General features: G+C 32.0%; 1 protein-coding gene across 1 annotated transcript; it reads right to left on the bottom strand.

Annotated features, from left to right (window-relative positions):
* Window positions 1-207: 207 nt before the first annotated feature.
* LOC143044446 (D-galactoside-specific lectin-like) lies at window positions 208-25023 on the bottom strand. The gene is made up of 5 exons (XM_076216469.1): window positions 24695-25023; window positions 18706-18768; window positions 16385-16678; window positions 3600-3689; window positions 208-2646 (listed from the first exon to the last, which is right to left on the bottom strand). The coding sequence occupies exons 1-4, from the start codon at window positions 24765-24767 to the stop codon at window positions 3643-3645; spliced, it is 477 nt and encodes a 158-aa protein (XP_076072584.1). The 5' UTR covers window positions 24768-25023; the 3' UTR covers window positions 208-2646; window positions 3600-3642.
* Between the last annotated feature and the right edge of the window lie 2211 nt (window positions 25024-27234).

Consider the following 27234-nt stretch of genomic DNA (forward strand, 5'->3'; position numbering starts at 1 on the left):
TCATTTTGGTCTCTTGTGGGCAGATGTCTCATTGGCAATCATACCACATCTTCTTTTTAATATAAACCATACCAAAAGCAATTCAACAAATGTTCAAATGTGTTCATTCTATTAGATATCAACTTGTATAGTTCAGAATTAGTACAATATTTCTGCATAGATATCTGTAATTGTAATAAGGGAGTTGCCTGATATAAAATATGTTCCCATAGTGAATGTCCTTTTATTTTAAACGTGAGTATTTCGAACAATGTTTTATAATATTCTTCTACAATGAAAATTACTTGCTGATCCAACATTACAATTTTTTTCTTTTATAAATACTAAATCTTGCTAAGTAAAATTATAACCGTTTCTTTTTTTTTTCAAAAACAAATCAGCATCATTTGTTCGAAACGAATCCAATATGACTGGTTAGGCAACTCGTCCACCAAGGCCCTTGAAATCATTGAATAAAAATTGAATTTTTTTATTTTGATTATACAAATGTGTTTGCTTTACTTAAAAAGTAAGTACATAGATGTTGCTAGTACATATGTTTACAGACCCGAGCTAAGACAAAAACGTTTGTAACTGAAAAGATGACTGTTTTTATATCATATTAGATACTAGTAATTTCATTTTATATGTCAAGTTTTCGAACTGGAGTCTGTGGAAAGTAGTCTTTTGACCTATTCGTATTGTCTAAATCAGAAGTACTCTGTCGACAAAGCTATCTAATTAGAACTTGAACTAGTGGTCAGTAATCAAGAAATTAACTTTGAGAACTTTAATAATTCTATACGAACGTACACGGAACACGTAATTATAGTTAACCATAAAATTACACAATATGAGATGTAGATAAGTCGTAGAACTCATCTAATATATATTCGTAGTTATATGCATATGATTGGACAGTTCATGTATTTACTTCATTTAGTATATTTTTGAATTAAATGGGCATACTGCTTGAAATTTTTAAATCATTCAACAGTAAACATTGGACACTTACTACATATCATGTAACACAACAAATCTTTAAATAGTCCAAAGCTTAACATATGAGATTTACCTCATGCACAACTGCATGTACTCAACAATTGGACAGTTAAATTACCGAATTGCATTGCAAAGAAATTTGCACTTAACATAACTTGATATTGACCGAGTACCCGAAAATAACTGTTAAATAATGTTTGGATTACCTCTCTTAAAATAATCACTTCAACAATTTAGTGGTTGATAACAAACATCAATTTCCAAACATAAACATTGAAAAGAGGTAGAGACTCTCGTTCCCTGGAAAATCTTGCGTGCGAAAGAAAATATAAATGCATTTGACTTTTAGGAGGAAATAGTCTTAATATAATGTAAACTTCATCATGTAACTATAATCATTATTACGAGTTGAATAAATCCATCCTTCCACCGAACTCAGGAAAAGCTATTTACATGTGGAAAACATTAACATTAAAAGCTTCAATAACAGGTATTATATATAAAAACAAGTTCAGATGTGAGTCTTGTCACTCATAATACATCAGTGTATATATATATGTAACTGTTGTCCAATAAGTATGGTTATTAGATTCAGAAGGGTTAGTAAGCGATTGTTACATCCCAGCTCCTTTATTCTACCAAAGGTGATCTGAGAAAGATCACCAGATCACCCCTACCAGATCGTCCCTGTGTGAGGGTCTTTGTTTCACCTACTTTCCTTTGTTTAGTAACAGTTTAGCGGGAATGTCTATTTCACAATAAAAATTAGAAATATTCATACGGAAAAGAGTAACTATCAAATTTTATGTAGAAAAAATCCAGTGTCTTTGCTGGGATTCGAACTCAAGACCTGTAGCATATCTAACAATAATTCAACCCCTACACCTGGACGACTGGATACAAACTCACTGTAAATTTAACATATTTAAATATTGTGTCCGGGGCTCATAAAAGGTATATACAGATATATACAGTCTGTATATTGGTATACAAAGTATTTTTCAATGATTGTGTGGCAATCTAGACTAGATTTTATGAAGTGTAAATAAGTTTTTATCTAATCTAGAACAGATGGTATGTAAAATAATTTTCCCATTCGGACTTGATGCGTCAATGTGAGAACACCCTCTGGCCTCCGGCCATCGGGATGATCTTACACTGACATACCACGCCCTCATGGGATAACTATAAAATATTGATGTAAATCCGATTCCGTCGTTGCAGGTAATTCAGGTTCAGTAGATTCATAAGTATGTTCACTTAAATTACGTTGGGTTAATAACTGATATTGATTATTTTGAGTAGATTCTAATTCATAGACATGTTCAACTGAGGTTCGATTGTTTGATAATGATTCGTATTCAGTTAAGGTGTCTCCCGTCTGTTGTATTATATCTGTAATGGCTTGAGGCTCACGAGGAGTTGTATTATTTTCATTGCTGTTCTCATTTGTCTCGGGTAAACTCATATCAGTCATTTCATTGTAGTTTATCGAGGTATAGTCCGACGAATCAACCCTTTCTGTTATAATTTGTTCTTGGCTAACTGGGCGGGTTAGCGAATGCTTCGATCGGTGTCTTTGGTAACAAAGAACTGTGATTGTAACAGAAGCAGCAATTGATATGGAAACCAGTGTAGATACGACAATAATCATGTCCATACTAGCTACAAAATAAACACAAATATATCTTCACCAAAATGCAAATGAAATTAATACAAATGGTTTAGATTAAGGTTCTTTTAAAATGTATATAAGATCAGGTGAGCATGATAAAGAGACAACTTCCTTCCAATTCACAATGTTAACAATTATAGGTCAAAGTACTGACGTCAACACGGAGACTTGATTCACACCGGAAATAAGTCTATAAAGGGCACTATATTTTGTTTGACAAATCGTTTACATGATTTTAAAATGTAACAGGTAAGCACAACTGTTTATCTCTGATATACTGATGTCCGTCATAACGTTAACATTGTGGTTTATTGTGGTATAGTCCGAAAAATCAAATATGTATGCTATAATTTGACAGAGGGTGTTCCATATTATACTTGCATTATATTATGATTGCAATCATCGCTTATATGAACAATCAAATAACCACTTCTATATAGTATGAAACACATGTTCATCTTGATGTTGACTTTTCAACACATTTATTATTATAAACCCGATTCCATGAGTCGCTGAACTAAGAAATGTGAAATTGTGAAATAATTGCATGCTTGGGTTGTGTCAATTAAGGTAGTTTATCTTGTCAGATTAACTTTTATTTAAGTATACACCTGATCATTGTAAGACAAACTTTTAAAATTTCATGCGAAATTTTGAAAATTACAATATTTCCCATACGTTGTTAGAAGTTTTAATTATTTAGTTCGATAAGGGACCTCTGCTTTGATTTTTTTAAATTTTAATTTTGACCACGATTTCAATATTCTATAGACATAAGAATATAATACTGCAACGGATGCATGCGTATCCTATAGAAATGTACTATTGTTCGTTGTTTGACCACGATGCTGTCAGTGTTTTCTTCGAACTATTTTTGATTTTAGATGTTCCGTGTCTTTTCTTTCATTAATATGACTATTGATTGTATAAAACATGCCACTACCTTTTATTTCTTTTGTTTCCTTTTTAACATATTCCTTTGTTGGCTAATGATGATAGCCTAGTGTAGTCAAAATGGACGTTGTTATTGAATCTGAGAAAAGAAACTTATAAAGACAGATACAATAAATATAAATATAGCTAAGTAATCTGGGAAAATAAAATGAAATAAAAATAAGGGCAACAAAACTGATGTCACTTATACTTGAATATCTGATGTATGAAGGCTCATTGATCAAACATGTCAAATGATACCTTAGTGTCATGATCAGTATATCCATCGTATTAAACACAAATATGTTATACACAAAGTATTTGAATTTGTGCAATTCTTTCTCCCTATTGTCTAAGAAAGAATCCACGAAATATGTTTTCGTTATTTTATTTATCTGGTTGTTTTAGTACAAGGTCATTCAAGGAAAAGTATGTTGTCTTTTGACCATGGCTTGTTATAATTGACGTGAATGTATATTTCTACAAGACAGCATGTGCATATCACAATGATCGTCATTGACCTTGACCTTGACCAGTGACCTTAATTTCTTTTTCTCACTCTCTGCTTTCATCGTCTGAAACATAAATTTTCAATACTTTGACATTGGCTTTTGATAATTTTTATGAATGCAGCACCTTAGTATAATGTGTCGCATAGCAATGAATATAAACTCTGATTCTGATCTTTGTTTATGTCAAATTATTGATATGTATATGTCCTCAATAAAACCATATACATTCAAACTTGTGTATACAAGACCCTTTTGGTGTAACTTGCGGTTTATCCCTTTTTTCAGGCAAAATATCGTGGTATATCTCAACATGATTCATACAACCACCCGTAAACAGTCTATATTTTTCATCGGGATATGGGGACCTTTCAATACACAAAAGAATTAAACAGGACCCGGTTGACTAGTTAGCGGTTGCCAAATTTTATCAGTGTTAATATCTATAAATGGAAGAAATCTATATGATTTTGTGAAAATATATAGTCAATAATTGTGATAAAAGCTAAGTTATTGTTGAAAACATCTTTCAGAAGCATATTATAGTATAGAATTTCTTTTAAAAAGTGTTAGTAGATAGGTTCCATATGCTATCCAAAATTGTTTCCCAATATCAAAATTAGTTTTTTTTTCATTAACAGAAGAAGATACATTTAAATGAGGTATGTAATATTTGTTACAATATTTCTTGTTAATTTGCGGGTAAAAGTGTCGTAAAAACATTTAAAAGTACCGTAAAAACTTAATTTAACTACCTTTCGTTAAAAAAAAATCCTCTGCTTTTATTAGGAGGTAAATTTGAGGTAAAAAGTAGGTTTTAATGAGCGCAAAGTTGGGCAAACTTCTATTAAAAAACGTAAAAATAGGTATAAATGCATTCCAAATTGTTTCCTAATGTCAAATTTGTTACTTAAACCCACTTTTTGTAAACGAATTTCAAATTGGGAATACACTTTAAAATATACCTAGCACAGTCAACCACAAGATCTGAAATGTAAAACTGTGAAAAAAATACAAATTTTGATGATCGTAGTACGATCGTGTAGATCGTAGTAAGGTCGTATAACGATCGTGGTGAGGTCTTCAAGATCGTGATGAGCGTGGCCAACTTTGAACATGTTCAAAACAATCGTGGCGCGGTCGTGGCGAAATCCGGTCGTAGTAGAAGCGTAGCGAGAGCGCACTAAGGTCGTAGTAAGATCGCAAAGGTCGCTGTATCATCGTAGCGAAAGCGTGATTCTATTCGGAGAGACTGCGCTACGATCTCACAGCGACGTTATCACGACCTGACTACGACCATCACGTTCTCACCGCGACCCGACTACGCTTCCACTACGACTATACCACGTTTATACCATGCTGTTCAAGACCATAGAACGATTCTAGCACGCCCTTGCCGTCCTCATCACGCTCTTCTTACGACCTGACTACGTTCATATTACGACCATCATTCTCATTGTCATTTTCACATACAATATCTTAAATCTCTCCAGGTTTTATTTGTCTGTATCGGCGGTAATTAGACTTCTTGACCATTTTCTCTAACGGCTTAACCATGCTTCTCGTTTTCATTTAGATTAGACCGTTGGTTTTCCCGTTTGAATGATTTTACACTAGTAATTTTGGGGCCATTTATAGCTTGCTGTTCGGTGTGAGCCAATGAGTTGTCTCATTGGCACTCATACCACATCTTCCTACATCTATTGACACATCTGTGTAATCTCTGCTATCGTTCACTAAAATATCGTTATTTGAGCTTTATGGACCAGCAATAGGTTGTAATTTAGGTTGGATTGGTCCTTTTGCCTCTACATCAACCCCTACCACCACGCCCACATGTTCTAGTAGATTTTGGTGGCATGACTGTATTGTTTCCGCGAAATCTAGTAAGATCGCGGTATGAACGTAGTATAATCGTGGTAAGAACGTGGTATAATCGCAGTAGAAGCGTGGTAAGATCGTGTTGCAATCGGATAACTCAAGGTATGGTCGCAGTGAGAACGCGATGAGCGTATAAAGATCTTGATAATCGTAGTGAGGTCGCAGACTAAGCGTGGTGAGAACGTGGTATAATCGTAGCGGGATCGTTGTACAAGCGTAATGAGGACATAGTAGCATCGTGAAAGTGTGGAAATTTACATTTTCATGCCGCTCATACCGCAACCTCACCACGATCTGAATTTATTTAAGATCGTGGTGAGCGTGGTGCGATCGTGGTCTAGTGAGACTTGGCTACTCATGTTTAGTGACAATTACGAGATTGGCATATTGTATGGACATCTTACCATTATTGAAGACTGTACATTTCCCTTTATATTTTGTTTGTTTGGGTTTGGTCATTGGGCTACTGGCTGAACGATTCATATCCATCTATGCATAATGCTAATATTTGCCAAATACATTTTACATGTGTATATGTCGTGTACAAGTTGCGATTTTGTACAGGTTATAACATGTACAAAAATATTGTACATGTTATAACTTGTATAATGCAAAAATACAAGTTATAACATGTACAAAAGTACCTCGTACATGTTATAACCTGTACAAAATATTGCTTAAAAATGGTTTTAACTTGTACAAAATCGAAAAATAAGGACATGTTTCTATTATCGCAACAGATGTTATTGACCTCAATAATATTTTCATAACGTTTTCATTATTCCTTCATGTTAGTGTATTTTGTCCTTTTTTTTATGTTATAACCTGTACAAAATCGCAACTTGTACACGACATATATAAAACACGCCTTTTGGCTTACTCTTAAACGTGATATGTATCAGAATTTAAGCAAACTAAACATGTATTTCTTGACTATACAATCTTTAGTATCTGTTATACACTCTCTGAAAAGCTCTTGTTAACATCATGCGATAAACGGATATAGCTCATTATATATATGAACTTGACTTGTTTAGACCTTTACTATAAAACAGCAAACCAGTTACATAAACCTAAGAGACAAACTCATGCTATATTTGCTGGATAGTGTTTTGATGATAAAACAAAACATCCTACTTTTTTTAAAACTATATTTTGCACGTTGATGTTACAAGTTTTGTTTATGTTACAATGACAGAAATTAATAAGGCAAATATAAAATCAGGTTTTTAAAGGGGCACTAGCTGTCAAACTCATATTCACCGATTCTAATCAAATTCTCATATTTGATTTATAACAATGTAAAACATTTATCAAAACTATTAAAAGTTAAAAAAAAAAACAATACACAAGGCACAGGCATGAAAATACGTAGCTTCGTTTCGTGTGTATTTGAGTCTAGACGCCATCTAATTATTTATCGAGTTGACCTCTATAGTCATCCGATGACCATATAAGCGATGTAAACAAAAATATAGAAATAAATAGATTAAGCAAACACGTGCTGTTGAATTATTCTAGGTCTATTTAATTTCATATTACAGATAAAAAATAAATGTTTATCATTGTTTTTACCCGTATTAGAATATTTATTTTTGAATAGAATCAGTCAATCAAATGATTTACCTTTGTTTCACTTTCAATGTTGAACATTCTTTTCCTTTAAATAACTTTACACATACAATTCACGTGTTACCTATCTCAACCTAAGGGGTTTATTAAAGTTCACATCAATATGGATTCAATGAGGTCGAGTTATTCACTTGCAAGTGAATAATTCATAATCAATGGGGTTTTTTTTTTTTGCTTATTTTGAAAAAATTGAACCTTATTGACTACTAAAAAGGAATTATTATTTCATTATTTGTATTTCATAACTGATTGAGCCAAAAAAAAAATATAAAGGTTTTTAATAAATCTCGTAGCTAGTGCCCCTTTAATGAAAATAGAACATGTGCTTTTACATCCGTTGTACGGATGTTTTTGAAAAAAAAACGTCCGTAAAATGAACGTTTTAGACGCAACGTCAGATATTGCTACCATTTAGTGTAACAGAAAAATGACGTTAAATTGGAAACGTGCACTATCTATTTTTTTCTGCTTTCCTTGTTAGGCCGATGCAAAGTATATCACACCAGTAGAAATGCCTTGAGATTCCAATTCAATATGGTTTTTGTAATTTACATAGGATATTAAACTTTACTGCTTTATTCAAGCAGTGGTACAAGAGACAGTGCAATAGCTTACAGTTATGATACTGAAGTTTTATCACTTTTTGATTGTCTTATAGATGTGTATTTTTGTAATATGTGTGCATCATTTCGTTCTGTTGGAAGCAGTACATTTTTACAGTGAGTGGTGGAAGGAACCCGCGAATGCAGTTCATGCCGTCTCTATCATATTACGCTTGTGGCGATGTCAAAAAATTTTTGACGACAACCTTGCAAGACATTTTCATCAATCCGTATATTTCATAGATAACCCTGTAATATCTTTATACAATTTGATGTATCAACTTCAACTTTTAAAGTACTTTTTATTTAATAATCAAAGCCGAAAAATAATCTTCACGAAATCACATCTCTGTTTTTGGTCGTAAAAGTTTGGTGAAGGCATGAAAGTTTAACTCGGACATTTCCGCAAGACATTGCATACCTATTGTTTTGAATTGAATATGTAGATAAATGTATTTATCAATTTGAATTTTAGGAACTTACACTTAGCACAAAACGATTGTGCTTAAAATTTGATAAATTATCTGTCAAAATTTTATTTTTTTAACTAAAATGTTTCAAGTTTCCAAATTAAATTTCCCCTGGGACATTTCCGTGCATCATATTCTTTTCAAAATATCTATGCAAATTTAACTTGGAGACAGCCATGTAAACCAATACTGAAATATATCACGTCATAATAGTTATCAAAAGTACCAGGATTACAATTTTATACGCCAGACGCGCGTTTCGTCTACATAAGACTCATCAGTGACGCTCAGATCAAAATAGTTAAAAAGCCAAATCAATACAAAGTTGAAGAGCATGAGGATCCAAAATTCCAAAAAGTTGTGCCAAATACGGCTAAGGTAATCTACTCCTGGGGTAAGAAAATCCTTAGTTTTTCGAAAAATTCAAAGTTTTGTAAACAGATAATTTATAAAAATGACCATATAATTGATATTCATGTCAACACCGAAGTGCTGACTACTGGGCTGGTGATACCCTCGGGGACGAAACGTCCACCAGCAGTGGCATCGACCCGGTGGTGTAAATAGTTATCAAAAGTACCAGGATTACAATTTTATACGCCAGACGCGCGTTTCGTCTACATAAGACTCATCAGTGACGCTCAGATCAAAATAGTTAAAAAGCCAAATCAATACAAAGTTGAAGAGCATGAGGATCCAAAATTCCAAAAAGTTGTGCCAAATACGGCTAAGGTAATCTACTCCTGGGGTAAGAAAATCCTTAGTTTTTCGAAAAATTCAAAGTTTTGTAAACAGATAATTTATAAAAATGACCATATAATTGATATTCATGTCAACACCGAAGTGCTGATTACTGGGCTGGTGATACCCTCGGGGACGAAACGTCCACCAGCAGTGGCATCGACCCGGTGGTGTAAATAGTTATCAAAAGTACCAGGATTACAATTTTATACGCCAGACGCGCGTTTCGTCTACATAAGACTCATCAGTGACGCTCAGATCAAAATAGTTAAAAGGCCAAATCAATACAAAGTTGAAGAGCATGAGGATCCAAAATTCCAAAAAGTTGTGCCAAATACGGCTAAGGTAATCTACTCCTGGGGTAAGAAAATCCTTAGTTTTTCGAAAAATTCAAAGTTTTGTAAACAGATAATTTATAAAAATGACCATATAATTGATATTCATGTCAACACCGAAGTGCTGACTACTGGGCTGGTGATACCCTCGGGGACGAAACGTCCACCAGCAGTGGCATCGACCCGGTGGTGTAAATAGTTATCAAAAGTACCAGGATTACAATTTTATACGCCAGACGCGCGTTTCGTCTACATAAGACTCATCAGTGACGCTCAGATCAAAATAGTTAAAAAGCCAAATCAATACAAAGTTGAAGAGCATGAGGATCCAAAATTCCAAAAAGTTGTGCCAAATACGGCTAAGGTAATCTACTCCTGGGGTAAGAAAATCCTTAGTTTTTCGAAAAATTCAAAGTTATGTAAACAGATAATTTATAAAAATGACCATATAATTGATATTCATGTCAACACCGAAGTGCTGACTTCTGGGCTGGTGATACCCTCGGGGAAAATTTCGAAGATTTGCGTGAACATTTCGCGAATTGTTCGAGTTTTACGTTTCGAGTTCGTTACAAGGGACAACGCTAGGTAAACGTTTTTTCTGATAATCTGTGTCTTCCAAAGCCTATGAATATTATATGTTTATACTTTCCCTATTATAATGTGATAATTTAAGAATCAATCTTTATTTTCATATATAATTTGAAATATTTATTTCAGCATTTCTAAGAAAATTTCCCCGTCAAATATTTACTTAGCGCTATGTTTGGTGGTAGTAGCAATATCTAACGTGCGTCAATGCGGAAGATCCGTTTTACGTGGTACAATTTCCCCGTAAAACTTCCGAAATTCTGATGCTTTAAGTCTGTATTTTAAAACGTCCGTGATACGTACGTACATTGTAGCTATTTAACCTGTGTAATGGTAATATGCAATGAGTTTTTCAAAAAGTCCTGTCTAGCTTCGACTTTTATTAAATTGTAATGCTATATCCTCCTTCCTTTATATTGTGTACGTGTATAAAACTTCATCCGATCTTTTTTTACACTTTTTAATGGACAAAAAACTTATAGTATAATCAACTAGGGGTCAAAATAAGTATTTTCCTAGGTTCCAGACAATTACTTGTGTATAACTAAGTGTATGGATCTTTCTGAAATTGTACCACAAGGACTTGAAGGTTCCATACCAAAAAAAAAAGGTTGGGATTGATTTTGGAGGTTATCATGGTTATGGCTCAAATTGTTTATGAATTAGGGGCCAAAAACAATACTTCGCTAATACTTTGTATAAGTTGCTTATTTCTAGACCAATTTTAATGGGGTTTTATTCTTGAATTCTTGGGGTTCTTTAATATGCTGAATCAAACCCTGTATTAAGTTTTTTTTAATTTGGTCCCGTTTTTATACGACCGCAAAATGTTTGCGTTCTTATATTGGTATCACGTTGTCGGCTAAATAAAATGTACAATATACAATGCAATATTCACTTCACTACCAACTGATAAATTAAAGCCATCTTCACCATTCAGTGATTACAAGCACTCTGATTACCATTCTAGGGTTATGCCCCTTTACAAGTGGAAAAATTGAAGAATTTTTTAGTTTCTGTTCTCTTCACTTAAGTTTGTCTCAACTAAATCTAATGAAATGTGTATATAATGCTTATTACATCTAAACTCAGTTTAAGTTCAATTTTTAGCAGCTTCACTCTTACAGTTCTCGAGTTATGTCCCTTTATAACGCTATATGCTAGCAGGAGCATCATCTGTGTCCTTTTGGACACATTCCCCATTTATTTTTTTAGAAGTTACTATTAATTCTAACCATGACTGTATGACATTTTATATTTTAATATTTTATGATGTATTTAAATGAGTAGTTATTGTTGCAAACTCCATTAGAATTTTGAATTGAGATCATTTTTGGAATAAAAGAAAGGGGGACGTGGAAAAAAAATTGGGGTGGGGTCAATTTTTTTTTCTCATTTTAGATTTCAGAATTTAAAAAGAAAATTTCTTCAAATATTTTTTCTTTGAGAGGATTAATATTCAACAGCATAGTAAACTGCTCAAAAGCACAAAAAAAATTAAGTTCATTAGACCACATTTATTCTGTGTCAGAAACCTATGACAATGTATGATGACTGTGTCAACTATTTAATCACAATCCAAATTCAGAGCTGTATTCAGCTTGAATGTTGTGTCCATACTTGCCTCAACCTTCAGGGTTCGACCTCTGCAGTCGTATAAAGCTGCACCCTGTGGAGTATCTGGTTAAATTGGTCGCCATTTAGGTCCAAATGCCATACATATTATATACACAGGTAATGTGTAGTACACATGCATGAATAGAGTTAGTTTTCATTATTTAAAAAAAAAGGAAAATATGTAGTATCATTGCAAATGAGACAACTATTCATCAGGTCAAAATGACTAAAGATCACTTTACATGTATGTACAGCTTTCAACAATGAGCAAAACCAATACAGCATCAAGCAAGCTATGTCCTGGAATGACAGATGTAAAACAATTCCAAAGAGAAAATTAAGGGCCTGATTTACATAAAAGCGAAAAAAACAACCATGATAAATACATGTAGCAAAAACAACAACTATTATTTCTCCACTCCAGTTGTTCACACGATATTTATGTATATATATATGTAAGTTTGGTAAATCATTTTTGCTTGATTGGTAAACCAATATTTTATGGTTATTTTTTTTTTTTTTAAATTACAGCAACTTTATTCCAAGAGTCTGATGGCTGATAATGTATTACAGGATTTTATCATTCAAGCAACATCTTAGAAGGATAAGTGCAAATGTATGAAGGAAGCCGTGGGTACAAATAGCAATTACAGCAGATACATGCAGGAGAGAACTCTTAAACAAAGACATGACATGGGAGTGATGTATTCAAGAAATCTCAAACACATGGAATTAAATATTGTGTATATTTTTTCAAACACAAGTATTTTCAGAATATAATACATGTAATACAATCATGACAATTAAAATTCAAATTAGTGTGTCAAAATGACAATTATAGTCTAAAAATGAATAATGCATGTTTTAAACTGAATTTTATATAAATATTTGAAATAACAAGAACTTTTATATTATTGTGAAGCCAAACTTTGAAATTTTCTAATGGTATAAAAAAAACTCATCATAGATACCAGGACTAAATTTAGTGTATACGCCAGATATGTTTGTTGTTTGTCAAAATTTGTTTTGAAATAAGAAGGAAACAGTTGTAAATAACTGTAAGGCATTCAATATGGCATATCAAATATACAGAACTTTTCTATTTCAATTTATTAATATAATGCGAAATGAGGTATAAATCAATCAGACAGCTACACAACAACAAAAACATATAAAGGCATTAAGGTGCTAACATACAGTCCTCAACAATAAACAGTTGTCTAAACAATGGCATCATCTACTGAATTAACCAGAGTCTATACCAATCAAAGAGCTGCTATTAACACATTTTTTTTAGATATGCTTTTTATTAGGATGAGACTTAAGACAACCACCGAAACCCTGGCTTAAAACTGGCACACAAATATGTGGCAGGGTAAACTACTTTTTTTCTTCAAAATTTTAAAGAAGCATTGGCATCTTTTGCAAGTAAGACAATTTCCACAATGGGATTACATTGTCTCATGACTGATAACCACAAAATGACTTATATATACATATTAAAAATGAAATATTCATCAGTGCATACATATTCTATAATTGAATTACCAATCCCTACATCACTTTTTAAAAAAATATTGCGACTTGAACATAACCAACAAAATTCTAGGAGTGAACTTAAGGTAACCTGGATATTTTGCTTGCCTTCTTTGTTTTATTACATCTTATCTCTTGCATTGGAGATATTGTGAGTTTGGATTTGTATTGATAAGGATCAAGAAAGTAAAATACAATTGAAGTATGAACACATAGTCAAGACCAAGAAGAATATTTATTTATATCAAAATATAATGTGCACTAGATTAGCATTGACTTATCTAAAATATGCTCAAATACTGTGAATTTGTGTGATTGGTGCTCAATTCACCTTCATTTCATTTTAGAAAAATTAATACAAATGCTCGATTCAGGTTAGCTTCACATGAAAAATTTAACATGAATTTCATGTTAGCTGAGCTCAATTCACATTAATTGAACGCGAGTTTCATGTATAAGCTTGTTTCAGGTGAATCTCACATGAAATTTACCTGAACAAAATTTGCCTGTGTATATATATGGAAAACCCATGTATAACACATTTAATTCACATTAGAGCTTCGATACATGTCAACGATCATGGTAATTGGACAAATAGGAATCCATTTTGAAAAATATTTAATACAGGCACCATGCCTTTTACATGCAGAAATCACGCATGTATCACAGGTGTATTTCCTTACACATGCGTATCACACAGTTTGCAAAATTTTTAATACAGGCACCACATGCCTTTTGTATGCAGAAATCACGCATGTATCACATGTGTTTTTCCTTACACATGTGATTCACATGTGAAACACATGATCACATGTGTATATCATGCGTATCACATTCGTTTTTCACACATGTGTCACATGCGTTGCATGAAACGTCTCTTTCACATGCGTGTGGCACACATGTGAAACGCATGTGTCACGCATGTTCGCATGTGTGGCATTTTTACCAGTGTAGTATTACTTTTTTGTCAAATAATGAACATATACATATCATCAAGCGAGTATTTTTTTTATCAATATTGAAGATAATATAGCTTTTAGGTTAAAGGATAAGAAAACAATCACCAAAGGTAATTTAGAAATTATAGTTACTACAACTGATTTCATGAACCAAAGTAAGACTATGCAGGCAATGCAAAATACTACATTGTAAAGGCGTTTGTTTAAATTAGTATAAATGTTGTCCGATTGTAGTCGTAAATACTAGGAAAAGGGGTAAATATATCACATTTATAATATGAAAAATTTAGCATACTTTAAAAATGAAATTAAATCACATTAATAATATGAAAAATTGAGCATACTCAAATGAAACAAAAAAATAAAGAAACATTAAAATCAATACCAAAATGTCTCTTCAAGAGCAATCAAACGTCATAATATAAAAGGTTAATTTCTTAATAATTTACCAAATTCTCAACTGCCGTGTGTCTAAAAAGTTTGCTTTAAATGCGATTAAACTAGTTAAAAGTACCATAAAAATTGTTATTGAACAATGAATCTATATATCAAAAGGTTGTATATAAATGTATATTGTTGAAGGTCAGTGTGTTAAATGAAACCTTTGTGTATAATATATCAAAACTTAATAGAAAAAAATTTCCCTGTTTGCAATCAGATAGGTCAATTGCCTTTTTCCTGTTTTAATTACGGTCTTATTTGTTATAACAATCATAAAGAATTAGATGAGAAATTATGAAAATTCCCATGAAAGGCTACATAGTTTGAAAAATTTCAACAAACCTCTCAGAAAATATTTACATTTTCAACTGAAAGTTCAAACGTTTGTAGTATTATGCTTGTTTCCAATTTTGTTATTGCAGTTTAAACCGAATGTAAAGCATACTATAACACTGCCAATTAAAATGACATGCTTTTTATAGTCAGTATTGTTTTTTTAAAGATAGCATAAAATGAAGAAAAAAAACTGAAACAAAAAAACAAAGAAACAATGGTACCCTATATGTAAATAATATTATATAAAACAATAATATGGTAATATAAAACTATATCAAAAACTGTCACTTAGTGACAATAATTGGTGTCAAATACGTTCTATTGAAAACCGTACATGCTTTCTAATCAAAACAATTGTTTAAGTTGGACAAAAAGAAAGGAGACCACTTAAACTGAATATATTACACGAATACACTAGTTTTAACGACATTTACCATTGACACGTGTTCTTGCAAAACTTTACATCTTTACACCACCACTTTCAAATATATAATTATCTAACTCCTTTAGTTGGTATGTTTTGACATGCTAAAAAATATGATTGAAATATTGTACTTAGCCATGATATTTTTCCACCCTGTCATGGTATATTGAACCCCCTCTAATACATCTCCAATTTCAAATATTATACCTATATTCAAACTCCTTTACATGTCAATAGATAGTTCGTATGTACATGCTATAAAAGACGTTTGGAAAATGTTACTTAGCTTAAAATGTGACTTTGTAATCAATGTGAAAAATATTTAAAAATTGTATTATATCACAGTTATTTAATGTTTAAAGGTCGTGTGTAACCGGTTCGCCTTTTATTTCTTTTTCTTTTAAATCTAATAAAACCGGTCTGAGTCTGATGACTTCTGGATTTTTTCCTGCTAGTATTGTCATTTTCCGATGATTCAATCCCTAGAATATATTCTGGTTTGTAGTTTCCTTCAGACTCTAGTATGTCTACTATATGGTAATTGAACATGCCAAATATATATGCTAAAATATGAAATTGTTACTGTAATTGTAAAGACATTGTAAAGATGAAATAACTGGACAGTATAATTATCACCATGAAGGGTACTTTATTAACTACCAATTCACATAATGGAAAAATCGTTGTGAAATTAATGTTTGGAAAATAAATCATTACATACCATGATTACCCTTTCTTTTACAGTGATAGTTCACATATAGGTACTGTGTAAAACCTTGACATGGATTGCCAAATATAGCTTTGGTCACTGGAAGAATACATTGTTGTTTCTCATGGCATTTATCATCTAGGACTTTAAGCGTCTGTTCGTGGTTGTCACAAGGAATACTTTCGAATCCCCAGAACTGTCTACATCGTTGACTATCTGATCGCCCACGACCAAAGTTTGCATCCTCAAACACTATTACAGAGTTGTTCGGACATGTTATATTCATTGTTTCTCTTTCACACAAAACTGAAATACAAATTATTTATGATATTTAATTACAATAGAGTACTCGATTTTATTGAAGGTTTGAATACACATTTTATCTTTTCTATAGTTGTGTCTTTGTAATGATTGCTGATGGTTTTGTTTACATGAAATGCTCTGATTAGTTTCATTTTTTTCAAAAGATTTGTTTTAGTAGACTTTTTTGAAAATCAGTATTCAAGTGTAATGATAATGGTTTTTTTTTCACTTGAAAATCATTTCCCAGTAAAACATTGGAACATAGTCAAAGCAAATCTACATTAAATGTTCATTTACTATTAAGATACGTGTATTTTCCTTATATAATGAAATTGGATACACAGTACAGAGGTAAATAATTGCCCAATTGGTCTGATATTTGCAGAGTGTTATTATCTTTTTGTTTTCTCGTTTTTGGAATTTATGTTATTCTAAAAATATCAAAACCCGATAAACGAACTTTATACTTCATACTTATTTTTTCTATTGACTGGTCTGCTTAAAATTTTTGAATGGCTTTGCAAATATTTTATAACTTTTTTTGATCTTCGAAATATCTTATATTTTTTATTTGATCGTTTTTTATTAGAATTTTTACTGTATATATATCTATTTTAGAAAAAAATCATTAGAACATTTTTCTGGAGAGATTTCATCCTTTTCGTAATGTTGATAAGGAAAAGCTTGTCGTAAAGGAACCTATGCCATTACGTAGTTGTCATAGAGGACGATATACTGTATATCCTGTAAACCACCTTATTATTGCGAGCGTTTTATTTTCGCTTCTTTAGCTAGTAGATAAATACTCGAATATATATAGTCGCGTAGATATAAAACTTGGACCTTTCCTCATTTTACTACACTAAGCAAATTTGAAAATCGAAAAATCAGATCGCCGCCAAAAGAGCTAATAATGGTTAAACGCAAAATAAAGTGTCCGGGAAAATAAGTTGGTTTACAGTACTAAATCCGAATTTAGATTATTAAGATATTTTTGAACATGTACAGATATGTAGTGTCTACCTACCCCCCCCCCCCCCTTAGTTACAGATTTAAGATAAGCATTTACAGTGATATTTAACTTCCAAGTACTTTGTTATACCAAAACAAGGATTTCCAAATATCGATTTGTTCACAGGAAGAATACATTTTTGTTCTTCACGGCATCTGACATTTAGAACTGCAAGTGTTTTCTGGTGGTTCTCACATTGTATTTCAAAACCATAAAATGTAATGCATTTGTTGTTGTCTGACGGTCCACGACCAAAGTTCGCATCATCAAACACTACGAGAAAGTTGAAAGGACATGCTATATTCAGTGTTTCTCCTTGACATAGAACTAAAAATGAGATATTTGTACACATTGTTTTTGATTTAAATCAACAACATGGATAAGTTTTTGTTGAACGATTACCCTCACCAGTTATAGGTAAATGACAATTAGAAATAAGTGCAAAGACTATTCTTTGTTATGTTTTAGTTTGGACCAGTTTGGTCTGTCGATGTTTTAAATGTCATCCAAGATGTATTTCTTACCTTTTTCACTGATGGATACAGTTACCTGTGACGTCGTCCGGGGTAACGCATTTTAGCGACATCTTATTTTAGTCCTGAACGTAATATTATGATACAACATTGGTATTTAATCCTCAACGTCATAATATTGTACAACGTTGATATTTAGGTACTTAAGTGCCTACATTGTACCATATTATGACGTTTTGAATAAAATCATGATATCGATAATTAATGTTACCCTTAACGAAGTCGCAGACAAAACATATTTTTTGGTTCAACATGCTTAGTGACAAAACTATTTACTTGCAACTGACCGTAAACAGTTTTTTATGCTGCTTTTTTTTATTTTCTATCAGAATTGATTATTATTGCCTATTCGTAATATGTTAAATACTCACTTATGAGTTTTTTTTTTGTAGATGAAAAGCGTATCTGATGTTCGACTTGTTTTAATCCTGGTATATTTTTTATTAGTCTATTTATATGTATCAGTAAATTGTGTAAATATATACCTTTTGTTTTTGTTTTTCCTTCATATCCACCTGAACGAGTGGTGGTTGATTTGGAAGTGTGATCTAAATAAATGAAAAAATAGATATTAAAGGACAATAAATTAACAACGATATTATATATTCTACCATTTATCGAGTGTTATATTCCCAACTGAAGCCAACTAAAATAATAATTCACAAATGATATAGGGGGTGGGTGGCAATAGATTCAAGAATTTCACTTATCTTACCTCCTATACATTTCTAGGAATATGATTGGTTAAAAGCGTCCTCGTGAAAACCGTGTATATTTTATATTAGGTTAGTTGGGAGGCGGGCTTATTTCATACACGGTTAGTAGTGGAGTTGCGTCCCTTTATATTCCATATAAGGTAATAAGGAGACGGGGCTTATTTCATAAACGGTTAGTAGTGGTGTTACGTCCCTTTAGAAAAACAAAACAGTACTGAGAAAAATCTTCAACAGACGAAGAAAGTGATGATGAAGTGAAATAAATTCAGAAAACACATTTAAGTCTAACAAGTTGTCATTGTTGGCATCTGTTTTTGTAGGATCAAAGGAAGTAGTTTCTTAATCATGTTAATGCTAACTGTATTGAAAACTTGCTCATTTTGATAGGTCACTAGTCTAAATTTTACACTTTAAGATAGTCGGTAAGATAAATTCGTTACATAGTGTGCTAGTGACGTAATACGGTATATATGGGGTCAGTAAATTCCATATGGGGATTCGCTCGAATCCCCATATGGAAATTACTGACCCCATATATACCGTATTACGTCACTAGCACACTATGTAACTAATAATAAATTGAATACAATTCGTGATAACATAAATATTGATGATAATCATCCTGAATCCATACATTTGTGTATAATAAATCATTACAATGAATTATGAATAAATTGAATAGGATTCTACGCCATCCTTTATGTATGTTTATTTCTTATTCAGTCAATTTATTCAAAAAGGACCTGCTATGTTAATCTTCAATACCGTTTTAGTACTTATTATATACGTATTCATTTGAATCATGCATATACATGTTTCTTTCTGGGCAGTTGCTAGTTCCATACAATATCTACAGTTATTTAAAAGGTCTACAAATTTCGATATCATGTAAGCATGATCAAATAAAACTCTAAAGATATAGAATTTGTTGCAAAAGAAAAATTTGCAATGCTTTCTAAATGTAGTAATATAAACTACTTTTTATCAGCACAACGTCTTCTAACGATTATAAAAATATTTGTTAATCGGTATTATAGAAAAGATATATAAGATAATTGATAATTGATAATAAATACAGTTTGCACCCGCCCACACTAATAGTTATGTCCGGACACTTTTGTGTCGTTTATCTGCTTATGTTTCAAGATATATTTTTTGTAGTTTTATGGTATAGAATATGATAGCAACAGAAAGACGTGCATGCATGAATTAGCCATGGCGTTGTCAGTTTAATTTCGATCTTTGAGTTTGACTGTCCCTCTGCTATCTTTCACCCCTCTTTTAAAACATCTTGATCTAAACGATAACGAAAGACTGAAAAGAAAACTCTAAACACTTACCCAAAACAAAACAAATAACTTGAGTGAACACAAGTGTTACGAAAGAGGGGCGAAAGCTATCAGAGGGACAGTCAAACTCATAGATCGAAAATAAACTAATTTTGAATCTGTTCAAATTTTTGATTGTTAATCGGTATTATAGACAAGATATATAAGATAATTGATAATTGATAATAAATACAGTTTGCACCCGCCCACACTAATAGTTATGTCCGGACACTTTTGTGTCGTTTATCTGCTTATGTTTCAAGATATATTTTTTGTAGTTTTATGGTATAGAATATGATAGCAACAGAAAGACGTGCATGCATGAATTAGCCATGGCGTTGTCAGTTTAATTTCGATCTTTGAGTTTGACTGTCCCTCTGCTATCTTTCACCCCTCTTTTAAAACATCTTGATCTAAACGATAACATGTCTCACTATATCTATATATCTTCAAGCATTTACATGAGTCTCTTGTGGTCGAAAAGCGCATCTGGCGTTGAAATTTTAATAATGCCAGTTTTGATATTTTACGTTTATTATTGATACTTTGACAGTTAAAATAATACGTTATACTTCCAATGCCTTTAATAATGATAATGATAACATATGTTTTGTTTATCGAAACTGGTTGCAGGTTTGTACTAATCTATGAATACATTTGAGATTAAATGTAAAGGATTCGTACATTAATTAAGAATATACAAATTAAGAAAACAAACCATTAAAAAAACTTTGCATTAGCTCTAACTGTAGTTAGACTGGATGCGTCATGTAAGCATAGTTTGGTATGAAAGGATCACCAGTAATAATTTCACAGCAGTAAAAATGACATCATTGATACATTCACAGATCAAACCACAAAAATGTGTCCCTTGTAGTTTCAAACACTGACACATCATATCAGATAAAATATTCGTGGCAATGTTGTAAGACTTAACCGTGCAGTATGACTGTCACGCTTCAACGTAACCCTACTTGAGTAGTTTCTGTTTTTGGAAATAAATCCCTGTAAATGAAGTTCGTACATGAAAATATGCACGCACTTAGTGCCTATATTGATATATTCAAATATCAGTCGATAGGGCAGATGGGATAATACTGATGATGATCGGAACTTTAGAAAAACTGAAATCGTCATCGTTATCATAGATCGTAGTTTGAGGTTTTCTATATTTATAAAAAAATAACTTAAGATGTCAAACAGATCAGTTTGTTGCGGAAGTAGTCTTAATAAAGTTCACTACGATGCATAAGATACAAGCATACATTAAGATATGAGTTAAAGGGGTACTAAACATCGTAGTGAAAATAAAGAACTAGGTTGTAAACTTAATCTTTTGCCACTAAAACGGTCAAGTATTAGTTTCTTTTTTTATATTAGTTCAAAAGTTTGACCAGTTGAATTGCTAGAGAAGTAATTGAAAATATCCAAGAGGATAAGAATAAGCAACAGTAGTATTTCGCTGTGTATAATAATTGAAGAAAAGCTGCTATCACGATTGCCAAAGGAAGACACAATGAACAGACATACAGCAATCAACGAAAGACTGAAAAGAAAACTCTAAACACTTACCCAAAACAAAACAAATAACCTGAGTGAACACAAGTGTTACGAAAGAGGGGCGAAAGCTATCAGAGGGACAGTCAAACTCATAGATCGAAAATAAACTAATTTTGAATCTGTTCAAATTTTTGATTTGTCTACCCTATATACCATGTTGCCTCACATTCTCAATAAGAAAATAATTCACACACCTAATCAAATGGGCATTTAAAAATTCAGAATGTGAATATATATGTTCAAACTCTTTTCGGTAATTTTTTAGTAGCAATTAACAAAAAAATATGTTAATTGGACATGCGTTGATACTATATCTGCCCTTGAATTTTTACTAGATAACATTTTTGTTCGCTTTGGAGATTCCGTATATCGTCAGGTTATAGGGATTCCAATGGGGACTAACTGTGCACCACTTATTGCGGACCTGTATTTGTATTGCTATGAGTTACAATTTATGACAAAAATCAGCAAAGACCAATCGAAACAACATCTGATACACAAATTTAATAATACTTTTAGATATTTGGATGATATTGTGGCTCTCAATAATGACGACTTCGGTATGTATACTAAAGAAATGTATCCTGTTGAACTTACTTTAAATAAAGCTAATACTAACAATGACCACTGCCCTTTCCTCGATCTTCATATCTATAGCATTAACGGGAAGCTCAATACTAAAATTTATGATAAAAGAGATGATTTTTTATTCCCTTGTTACTACTTACGGTGTTTATATATTTCAACTTGTACGTTTAGCTCGTGTATGTAACAATGTTTTAGATTTTAACGAGAGAAATTTATGTATTACTGAAAAATTATTACACCAGGGTTTTCGATATCACAAACTAGTCAAAACTAAATTTTATCATCGGTATAAGGACATCACTCGTAAATATAATTCAACATGCAGACTTCTTATACGTTCAGGTATTCCACATCCAATTGTTTATGGAAATATTCTTTATAAAGCACAAAAATGTAAGTATTCAACTCAGAAGCTTTAAATAGCCTTATTAAGAAGGGATATAGTTACGATACTGTTTTCGGGTCATTAAGATTGCATATTTTGGGATTAATATTGATTCACTTATAGGATCTTTGTATCGGAACTAAACACATTTAATTTATTTAAAAACTAGTTATTGACATGACACGGGTTATGTTCTTCTCATATATGTTATGATGGTATGATACTAAACCCCTAACGGGAAGGATTGTGCCTGATGTTCATATGATGAAGACATAATCTTTCAATCAGTTAAATTGAAGTCTGGAGCTGGCATGTCAATTAACTGCTGGTAGTCTGTTGTTATTTATGTATTATTGTCATTTTGTTTATTTTCTTTGGGTACATCTTCTGACATCAGACTCGAACTGAATTTTAATGTGTGTATTGTTATGCCTTTACTTTTCTACATTGGCTAGAGGTATAGGGGGAGGGGAAGATCTCATAAACATGTTTAACCCCGCTGCATTTTTTTTTCGCCTGTCCCAAATCATGAGCCTCTGGCCTTTGTTAGTCTTGTATTTTTTTAATTTTAGTTCTTGTGTACAATTTGAAGTTAACTATGGCGTTTATTATCACTGAACTTGTATATATATTTGTTTAGGGCCCAGCTGAAAGACGTCTCAAGATGCGGGAATTTCTCGCTGCATTGAAGACCTGTTGGTGACCTTCTGCTGTTGTCTGTTCTATGGTCGGGTTGTTGTCTCTTTGACACATTCCCCATTCCTATTCTCAATTTTATGACAATGCCATGGCTAAAAAGGAAAAAGACAAACAGACAAATAATAGTACACATGACACAACAAAGAAAACTGAAGACTAAGCAACACGAACCCTACAATAAACTGGGGTGATCTCAGGTGTTCAGGAAGGGTAAGCAGATCCTGCTCCACATGTGGCTCCTATCGTGTTGCTCATGTTATTACAAACCCGGTAAATAGTTTAATGCGGTAAATCACATTGATAGAAATTGAAGGGGATTGTAGTAATGACGTGACGAACATATCCGACATCATCTGTGAAACGGGGCTGTTCCAGAAAGGACATAACAATCAATTGAAATTTTCAAAGCAATTAAGAAATTCAAAAACTTAAAATTTCGTTTAGCATAAAAAGTAAAATCACAAAAATACTGAACTTAGAGGAAAATCTATTCGGAAAGTCCATAATCACATGGTAAAATCAAATAACAAAACGCATCAAAAACGAATGGACAAGAACTGTCATATTCCTGACTTGGTACAGGCATTTCAAATGTAGAGGTGGATTAAACCTGGTTTTATAGCGCTAACCCTCTCACTTTGATGACAGTCTCATCAAATTCCGTTATATTTACATTGATGCGTTAACTAAACAGACACAGTCAAAATATGGGTACATCAGTCATCATCGTATAACAATTTAAAAGGAACAATTTAACAGAACACAAAAACATCTATATACAAACACATTCATTGATTTGTCTGTCTGACGTCAGAAATTTTTATACGTCACATAGATTTGTCGTTCAATGTGCACACAATCAATTTTAAAATTTACATAGGCAATGTTAGCATATAGGGTTAAAAAATCAAAAGTATGTAAGAATAAATTTGAGAAATAGACCGAGATTGAAAATAGTCCAAAAGTTATATATAGAATTTATAAGAATCCACAAATAGTTAATTCTACTACGCGATTGAATGATTTTGACGTTTATGGTTCAACGTATTTTGTAATTCATAATAGAAATATATCATAATGACATAAAATAGAACAATATCATACCGACGGTATCTTTTAAAGTACAGAGTCACGTTGACAGCTCGAAAGCCTCTATGTAACACCTTCACTAATATTTAAAAAAATGAAAAAATCTTACCAGATGATCCCAATGTTAACAAGTATCTGCTTATAAACAAGAAATAAAGAAGTAAAACAAATCGTCTCATCATGAATTTCTGTATACATTACTGTAATGACCGTTAGTGTATACTTGGTATTCAGGAAATAATCCCTCACAGTATAGGAGGTCACATCAATTAGTATGTAAACATTTATACTTCCGTATGAAATCATTTTACATACTTGTATATAAATATTTCTCTCCTTTGATTTGAATCAGTCTCAAACTAGATTTTAGACGGAGGATGCATACTTTTTTATCAACACAAATACTTCAAACTTTCTTTGCACTTTATTTGAATCAGGACTGCATCATTGATTTTAAAAGCTGCTACTTGACATATTGTTGATTTAACAATAGTCGATAAATTGTTTTACTGAGGCCATACTCCATGTCTTTTTCACAAAAAAATTATCTCCTTTGATTGTGTAATAAATTAATTAGACCAATGATTATACATTTACCGATACGGTAACATTGAAGTTATTAGTCAACTAGAGCTTTTAGTAATATAGCAGTTACTGATTGAACTAATTACTAATAATGAATTACTAGTTGCTATTTATATTTCACTAGACAGACGAGCACGTGTAGTTGCGGATATTTCGATAGATCTGTTTTTCGGGTTTTTTTTTTTAAAGAAAATATCTGAGCTATAGTCTGTGGAACTGTGATTTTTGTAAATACCAAAACACATAAGCTAAAACCAATATATGTATGACTGAGAAAATTAATTTTGAGGTTGCATATTTCTATATCATTCAAATGTGAATTGTTTGTCATGGGCCGGACAAGAAGAAGTTTGCAATATCATTCAAAACATACACAAAAATTTTGGGTTTTTACCTGGCAAACTTTGTTTCTATTAATTGCTCTTTGACCTCTAAACAATTTTGATTCGAAAGTCAATGATGTAATATGAGAGTTTAACAATAGAAATGATATGCAGTAGACCTTTCTATTTCTGTAATATCCTAAACTTTGAGTTCAATGTCGTAAATGAGGTGTAAGCATTCGATGTGGATTATTGGGTCACAGGACATCAATAATATATCTGAAAATGAACATTCCAAGATTTGTATTTTCTGAACGTCTTACAGAAAAAATCACCAGACAGTACCTGGTTCACAAACAAAGAGGTTACATGAAGCCAATTACACCACACCAAAAGCATTTCAACAAATATTCAAATATGTTCATTGTATTACAAATCAACTTTAATAGTTCAGAATTGGTACAATATTTCTGTATGGTTATCTTTTACTGTGATAAGTGGATTGTCTGTTATAAAAAATGTTCTCATAGAAAAGTTCTTTTCTGAGATTTAAAAAACAAAAAGGGACTTTTTCTAACATTGTTTTCTAACAATCTACTAAATTGAGTACTGTTTTGGGATCCAACAGTACAAATTTTCTTCTTTTAAGGATACTTAATCTTTCTATACTCCTAACAAAATTGGTCAAGTTAAACTATAACCGTTTCTTTCTTCAAAAATAAATCAGCATTATTTGTTCAAAATGAAGTCAATATGACTGGTTAGGCAACTCGTCCACCAAGGCCCTTGAAATCATTGTTTAAACATTGAGTTTTTTTTTCAATTTTGAAACCACAAATGTGTTTGCATTACTAAAGTAAATACATAAATGTTTCTAGTACATGTGTCTATAGACCCGAGCTTAGACAAAATCGCTTGTTACTGAAAATATTTATATTTTATTAGATAATTTCAGAACTAGTTTTTTATCTCAAGTTTTCAAACTGAAGTCTGATGAAAGTAGTCTTTTTAACTATTCCTATTTTCTAAAACAGCAGCACTCTGTGGACTAAGCTATGTAATGAGAACTTGAACTAGTTTTGAGTATTCCAGAAATTCACTTTGAGAACTTTAATGTTCTTATACGAACGTGCAAGACACATGTACTTATAATCAACCATAAAAAACACAATATGAGATGCAGATAACTCATAGAACTCATCTAACATATATTCGTATTTATAAGCATATGATTGTAGAGTTCATGTAGTCACTTCATTTGGAAAACTTTTGAATTAAATGGGTATACTGCTTGAAATTTATAAATCATTCAGTAATACACATTGAAAACTTACCACTTATTATGTAACAAAACACATTTTTAAATAATCCAAAGCTTAACATATGAGATTTACCTCATGCATAACTACATGTTCTCAACAATTGGACAGTTAATTACCGAATTGCATTGCAAAGAAATTCGCACATAACATAGTTTGATATTGACCGAGTACCCGAAAATAAGTGCTAAGTAATGTTACCTCCCTTAAAATAATCACTACAACCATTTAGGGGTTGATTACAAACATCAATTTTTATTCGGGAACTCTGGAAAAGCTATTTACATTTGCAAAACATTAACATTTAAAGCCTCAATAACAGGAATTATATATGATAATTTATAACACGTTCAGATGTGAGACCTTATCACTCATAATACGTCAGTGTACAGAACTGTTGCCGAATAAGTATGGTTATAAGA

This window comes from Mytilus galloprovincialis, chromosome 9, assembly GCF_965363235.1.
Source record: "Mytilus galloprovincialis chromosome 9, xbMytGall1.hap1.1, whole genome shotgun sequence".
NCBI lineage: Eukaryota > Metazoa > Mollusca > Bivalvia > Mytilida > Mytilidae > Mytilus > Mytilus galloprovincialis.

Excerpts from the sequence above, each read along its gene's own strand:
- LOC143044446 (XM_076216469.1), bottom strand. The coding sequence starts at position 24,767 with ATGATGAGACGATTTGTTTTACTTCTTTATTTCTTGTTTATAAGCAGA. Across the intron at positions 18,769-24,694 it reads GTTAACATTGGGATCATCTG|ATCACACTTCCAAATCAACC; the intron begins GTAAGATTTTTT and ends TCATTTATTTAG. Across the intron at positions 16,679-18,705 it reads AGGAAAAACAAAAACAAAAG|TTTTGTGTGAAAGAGAAACA; the intron begins GTATATATTTAC and ends TTTGTATTTCAG.